Source organism: Cinclus cinclus, chromosome 6, assembly GCF_963662255.1.
Source record: "Cinclus cinclus chromosome 6, bCinCin1.1, whole genome shotgun sequence".
Classification (NCBI taxonomy): domain Eukaryota; kingdom Metazoa; phylum Chordata; class Aves; order Passeriformes; family Cinclidae; genus Cinclus; species Cinclus cinclus.
Window position 1 is genome coordinate 8,115,769 of NC_085051.1, and position 7,391 is coordinate 8,123,159.

A 7,391-nucleotide genomic window follows, 5' to 3' on the forward strand; every position below is an offset into this window, starting at 1 on the left:
GAGGGCCAAAAACCTGCCAGGTGGAGCATGGCAAGTTTAGATAGAGCCAACACGGTCACTGCCATAATCCCACTCCTTCAGGTGACTCCTGTGCCAGCTTTACCCATGGGAGAATTATTTTAGGAGCTGCCCCATCCTTCTGGTTACTATTGCCTGAAATGCAATAGGCACTGAAATGTTTTCTTTTTCTTTCCAGTTATCCAGTTTGGGTTTGTAACTTTGTTTGTTGCCTCCTTCCCTCTGGCACCTTTATTTGCTTTATTGAACAACATCATTGAAATCCGTCTGGATGCCAAAAAATTTGTTACTGAGCTGAGGAGACCGGTAGCAGTGAGAGCAAAGGATATAGGTAAGTGGATATTGTTATTGTATCCCTGTTTGTTTATTCCTGGATTGATGGTAGGATATTATTATGCTGAGCTAGTTTCAACAACAGGGAGATATTTATAGGAAAAGTCAAAACATTCAGCTGTGGCTTACCTGTGAATTGTCATAATTTATCAAAGCTTTCCCTTTAAAATAGGAAGACCAAAGCTTTAAATTCACATGAATATTTCATTAAGTAAGTATTATCACTTTTTAAATCAAAATGATCAATGCAATAGCAAAATACTCACATGGTTCTGACATCAACAGCCCTTCCTGGCAATGCAGTTTTCGTGAAGAAGCAAAAAATTTCCACATTTAATAACTTTGCACTGCCTCAGATGTACCTTTGAGGAGAATGAGAGGAGACTCAAAAGTCCGTGGGTAAATGTATCCCTTTGTCCCTGCCCAGCAGGAACATCAGGAGGGTGAGAACTGCGGTGGATGGAGCTGGAACTGGGCTCTGTGGCTGTGTGGGGACAAGAGCCCAGTCCTGCCCTTACAGGGGGATCACATCTGCTGGTGTTTGTAATGAGGGAGCAAATGGTGGTTACTTATGACTCAAAAACTCATTAAAAAAAAAAATCAGAAATAAAAGAATTGTCCTTGTTACAGACCCAAGCAGCAAGAGCAGAGAAGTTTATCTGTTATTTAACTCTATGTTCATTCTACTGCAGTACAGACAGAGTTTTTCCTTGGGCTCATTCTTGTGCCCTAGGATCATCCTAGACTTGAAAAACTCGTGTTTTGCCATGACTTTGCTTTGGGGGTGACTTGTGGCTCCCTGATTTTGATGCTGCAGGTTCAGGTTGCTGGTGGAGATGACTGGGAGAGTGATGTTGTTTTTTTTTTTTTTTTTATTGTGGTGAGGGTTTGATTTTTTTTTTATTTGTTTCTGAGAATGTGTAAATTGCAATTCACTGCAGTTCAATCCCATTCTTCAAAACCTAAAAACAATAGATGCCAAAACACAGTAGGGCTCCTTTTGCTTACAAGCCATTAGTTAAATTTTTTAGAGTTTGTTCCTTTTCTATTTAAACTATAAACTTCAAACTTATAAACTATAACTTTTCTATTTAAACTATATAAACTATATAGCTCATCACAATCATACATACTCCTAACACTGTTAACTGAAGATTAACTTATCTAATTTATCTTATGTTAAGGACTAGAACAGCATTTACATGTTTGTCTCCTTCCTTAGGAATCTGGTATAATATCCTCAGAGGTATTGGAAAGCTTGCTGTCATCATAAATGTAAGTAAATCAGCATGGATTAGATTTGAATTCAATAGGCTGGCTTTTCCATTCTGCTCCATTAGTTTTATTTCAGCACAAAATCCCTTAAATCAAATGAAAGTATATGACTGAGAAATTTTTGGAAATATTTGAGGATGAGTTGCTGTATTTATTTTCAAGCTGTGATAGCAGTAGCAATAATATAAAATAGTAAGTTGTCACTGCTGCTTTTTTCCAGAATGTTTTCATAAAACAGTTCTGTCCTTCAAACAAATATGACCACAGCTGCTTTTGAAATACTATTAGTAGGATGAGATGTATTTTTTAATTTCAGTGCTATTTTGGGTAAGGTGAGAATCAGTTCAGCTCTTCAGAGTGCAGAATCACTCCATTGAAAATCTGCCCTAAAGCTGCATTACCCCCACTCAGAGAGCTTGGAAAATCCTGGGTAAAAAAAGTTTATTTCAACATTTCACAGAAATTTAGCAGGCCATGGTGCATGTACTTCTGCACTATTCTATATGAATAGACATCCACAGTGATCATCCTCCTTGCACCCCATCTGGGGAAAGACAAAAACAAAGGCCAGCTGAAATTCAAGGTGTTTGCAGTGCAGCAAAGCAGGGGCTCTGTAGGGCTCATGGCCACATGGCCACAGCCTCCCTTAAGGTTTTTTTACATTATCCAGACTTGAAATCCCTTCATATTGTCCCCAGGGTTCTGTTGTGCTATGGCAAACCCATTCTTTTGGTACGCTGCCTTAGTCTGTCTTTCCCATTTCTCCTCTTTTCCTTTGGAAATAATTTAACTGTTTTTCTCTTTTGTTCTGTGAAGTCTCTCCTCATCAATACTCAGTGTTGTTTTTCCCTCTTTGAACAGTACACTGCTCCTCTTTACCATAAAATAAGTAAAACATTTTGTACTGTGCTTGTTCCACATGTACATGAGATTTATGCCAGTGGCAATGTTTCATAATGATGATAAGTGAGGAAGGCTAAAGCCATGAGGGACTCGGCCCAATTGGCTGTCATGCCTTTTCTCCATGATCTTTTCAGAAAATTTTAAATAACTAGATGAAATGCAACTTTAGTGACCATAAAAATAAAACTGGGCTCAGTCTCCTCATCCTTTTATCCTGATGAAGTTAAGAACCACACACAATTAACGTCCTTTTGCAACACAATGAGACTTTGAAGAGTCAAACCGCCGTGGGTTGTTTGCAGGACGGAAAAGCAGCTGGAAACCCATCAGCTGGACCTTGTGCAAGGCACCAGGGAGAAGCTGTGATGGGGGCACAGGGAAACAGAGCTGTGGTAGCTCTCCCCTGGTGCTGGGGGGTACAGCTGCTCCATTTTTGGGGGGCTCACGTTGTCACCCACGCAGACAGCGCAGCTGGCGTGGCACTAATCCAGGGGATACGATGCACCTTGGGAGAGTGGGCAGTGAACAATCCCTTGCTGGACCAGTGAATGCTCCACTTTCAGGGCCCTCAGGCTTCCCTGAGCTGTGTGAGCTGTCTGGGCAGTCGTGGTTGAGGATGTGATGACGTTAAGCTCTGCCTGGGTACTGCGCTCACTCTTTACTCTTGTGGCTCAGGCATTTGTGATCTCATTCACATCCGACTTCATTCCACGCCTCGTGTACCTGTACATGTACAGTGAGAATGGCACCATGCATGGCTTCGTCAACCATACACTATCCTCTTTTAATGTCAGCGATTTCCAAGCAGGAACAGCTCCCAACGACCCCTTGGATCTTGGCTACGAGGTTCAGATATGCAGGTACTCTCTTGACTGATCACTAGTGAGAAGTGTTTTCACAGCTGGCTAAGGGTGTGGCAAATTCTTACATTCCTGGGGCAGGTTCCTTGTGTTTTCAATACCTTTTTTAGCATCTTGCTAGCCTTTTATATCAGGTGGATCCATTGCCTTTAATATCTTGCTTACATGTTAAGTAATCACAGACCTGAACATGATTTATTGGTTATTTTGGGAAATTAGCATTAGTCAAATTCAGTGCTTGTCCATGCAAAGATTTTTATTATTATGGATTCCCTTTTCCAGGAAAGGAGACAAATAATGATAAACAGTGATGAACAAATAATGAACAACAATGATGCTTTAAGGGAAGAAAATGATGTCATGTCATGATATAATGACCACTACCTCTTTTTTTGTCCAGTTCCCAATTCCTGATAAGAACAGTAGCATCCTTATCTGCACTGGAACTTAGGACTTATTAACAGTGTCATCACACAGGAGAAATTAGCATGCCTATGACATTTAATATCTGTTCTTCTCATTTAAAAGAAATGTTTAAAAGAAAACTGTGGTTACCTATTTCAGCTAATGAATTCTTAGAACTGGGGATCAAATCCAAATCTGACAGTGAAAGCACTTAGACCAGCAAAGCTGAAAGGGGGACAACAAAGAGAGGGAGAGGGAGAAGGAAAGGGAGAGGGAGAGGGAAAGGGAGAGGGAGAGGGAGAGGGAGAGGGAGAGGGAGAGGTATTCCAGGGGAGAAAAAAACCAAAGATGACTTTGATACACACATGCCAAAAAAATTACAGTAACTGACCAAGTAAAAAACCCTGCCTTTGAATCATATTATTTTATATTATATTCTTTATGTATTAGAATAGTGCAAGTTAAATGGTAAAATTTCCTCTAAACAGAAAATTCACTCCGAGATGAAAGTAAAACCAACCCAAACTGCCTTTGCAGTAGCTTTACTTGGTTTTACTTTCTCCTGGCTTCCTCCTGCTGCTCTCTGGGCAGAGGTTAAGCAAGGTTGGCAAACATATTTCAGCACAGAATGGAAGTGTTGGCACTGTGGTCCAAAAGCAAAATGCCAGATTTATTTGCTTTTCACTTCCAGCCTCTGTCTTCTTCCAATCCCATCCATATCCCAAGGATTTTAAAATCATTTGAAAATGCAGAGCCCTAATTCTTTCAAAATATTGACAGGATGCTGTGGTTTTGAATTTAATGTATTTTTCTTGGTCCTGTTTATCAATACATAGATTTTCCATAAGCCAGAGCTAAGGAAAAATTATCTTCTCTCCACATGGCAAAATTTAGCTTCAACCTTTTGCTAATCATGTGTTAAATATGTTATATTAACCTCAGATCAGTATTTTGGTCTTGAGAATTAGTTTGAAAAATGTATGTTGCCTTTTTACCTATCTTAAAATAAATCACCTGAGCTATATTTTACTCAGTCCTATGCAAAATTGATATCATTTGTAGTAATCAGAGGGTATTAAGATGTATTAACTTTTAATTTTGAGGCTAACTTGAAGGCTATTGGAGAGTTCCAGCTGTGTCTTGTATCCAAGAGATTAATACAGTGAACTTTCTTTTAGACAATTCCATTTTTTGTTTGATTGTTTGTTAATAAGACCTTCCAGTGCTAACATTTCTGAATTCCACCCCTGATTTACTGAGTCTTGTTTTGCAGGTACAAAGATTATAGAGAACCCCCCTGGTCTGAAAACAAATATGACATTTCAAAGGATTTCTGGGCTGTCCTAGCAGCAAGATTGGCATTTGTGATAGTTTTCCAGGTAGGTGACACTGCAGGCACTTGGAAATAAGTTATTGGGCTACTATAAGTATATACTATACTATACCATACTAGTATATAATATAATAACTTGTAAGTTATTATAAGTTATATTGAAAGAAATATCTTCTTTCTCAGTTGTTTCATGGAAAAGCCAAAGAAATTTGCCCATCTTCATCACCTTCTTTGTCCCACCCACCCAGGCATTGGCATATCCTCAGTGGAAAAATTCATCCCCAGGGATTCCCTGAACTGGTTTGATGCAGAAGAACTTAATGACCTTAAAGACCAGCAAAGCACAAGGGTGATACTAGTTAGGTCCCACCAATTTCTCCTATAGGATATCAACAATTTCACTGAAGCAGCATAAATTTAATCCAAAATCATTTTTAGAGCTAGCCAAGAATGAGATTTTCAAAATTTTCTAAGTTAAAGTTTAATTTGCATCTGAATAAGAAGCCAAAATCTTGTAATTTGTCCTTAAAAGACATTTAATCACAACAGTGATGCTACTTATTGTGACACAAATGTTTTAAGTCTGCCTTATCTGAATAACTTGTTTAGAAACATTTATCGGGGTTTTTTATTGAAAATTATCTTTTTGGGAGCGACCTCCCTTTCCTTGAATCAAGGAGTTTCAATCAGAAAAATTTAATTGGAATGTATTTTACCAATTTTTGCCATTTTAACTCTTGTATTTGCTTCTGCCTCCCTGATGTAAATCTCACGAGCCACTCACCAATTGCAAATTCCTTTGGATTTCGAAGTGGCTGCAGTGTCAGGGTTAGTACATAAATCATAGAGGTCTATGCCTGATGCATTTCTCTACTTCTAGCACGCACAAAGCAGGGGAATTTGGTCCAGTAGTCCAACTCAAATATTGTCCTCTCTTCATTTTTCCTTCCTAAGTGAACCAAAATCAGTCCCTTTCCTTTCCCTGCAGCCACTCTTTCATTTGACCACGCTGACTCTTTTCTCACAACTTCATTTTCAGAACTTGGTCATGTTCATGAGTGAATTTGTTGACTGGATTATCCCAGACATTCCCAAGGACATTAGTCAGCAGATTCACAAGGAGAAAGTTCTCATGGTGGAGGTCTTCATGCGGGAAGAGCAAGGGAAGCTGCAGATGCTGGAAACCTGGAAAGACAAGGACAAGAGAAAAGGGGAAAACTGTAACAACCACAGCCCCAGCCTCTCCAGGAGCCGCAGTGGGAGCTTGTCCTCCTGCCATTCCTATCCTCTGGACGTTTAGGAGAGGAGGGAGCTGAGTCTGTTGGGGCATTCCAGAGACAAGAGCCATGGCGCCAAGGGCAGGACTCCGGTGACGGACACCCCGGTGCAAGTCGAGGGATGTGCTGCCATTTCGCTGCCATCTCTGTGAGAAATGCCCTTCTTGCAAACATGGAGGACCACGTTCTATTTCTGACAATGTTGGGGTTTTGGTTTGGGTTTTTTTTTTCTTTTTTTTTTTTGGTTTTTTTTTTCCTTTTGCACAAGCAGTAATGCAGGGAGATTTTATATTTCATCCTTAGGTAACACTATCGACGTTGGCGTGCATTAAGAGATGCAGGTACTTAGGACAATCTTGCTAGACATATTCTCTGAGAATCTGATCTTAGCCTATCAATTAGCTAATGAAATAAAGGTAAATTTAAAGTAATAATAATAGTAATGCTAACTTGAACTATTTTTGGAAAACCAGGTTCAAAAGTCCATGAGGTAACTCGATAAATGGTATGAAAAATCAGTATTCCCTAGTACTCCAAAAAGCCTACCAGGCTGACTTGCTTCCCAAGGCTGGGTTTAGCTGTGGATCTGAGCTTTGGAGTCCCACAGGTGTGGGGGGCACTTGTGGCAGCCTGCTGTGTCCCCCAGACCCTCCCTGGGGCACTGCTGCCTCCAGAAACATCAGTACAGGGAATCTGGGAAGTGCTTTCTTGGCAGCAGCAGCAGCAGCAGCACAATTCCAGACATCCATCCTCCCAGCAGGTCCGTGGTCGTGGAGCATTTTGTTTAATGCCCTGAGTTAATGAGCACACGGAGAGTTCCAGTGACTCTCCCTGCCCTGCCAAGCACTCGGACGCTGCTGTTGCTGAGGAAATTCCCTTTTCCCTGTTGTTTCTGCACACCCCTGTCCCAGCCAGGCTTTTCCCTGTAGCCCTCTGGAGCAGGAGCAGGGAGTGCTTTTCCCAGCTTTTCCCACAGACTTTCTGCTG

General features: G+C 40.6%; 1 protein-coding gene across 8 annotated transcripts in view; it reads left to right on the forward strand.

Annotated features, from left to right (window-relative positions):
* Positions 1-7,051, forward strand: part of ANO1 (anoctamin 1) — a 39,525-nt gene extending 32,474 nt beyond the window's left edge. For all 8 annotated transcript variants that reach the window (XM_062494208.1, XM_062494214.1, XM_062494215.1 and 5 more), the window contains 5 exons: positions 197-349; positions 1,574-1,626; positions 3,205-3,389; positions 5,068-5,173; positions 6,167-7,051. In XM_062494208.1, coding sequence (XP_062350192.1) covers positions 197-349; positions 1,574-1,626; positions 3,205-3,389; positions 5,068-5,173; positions 6,167-6,427 — 758 coding nt within the window. In that variant the 3' untranslated portion in view covers positions 6,428-7,051. The remainder of the gene's footprint in view (positions 1-196; positions 350-1,573; positions 1,627-3,204; positions 3,390-5,067; positions 5,174-6,166) is intronic.
* Positions 7,052-7,391: the final 340 nt, after the last annotated feature.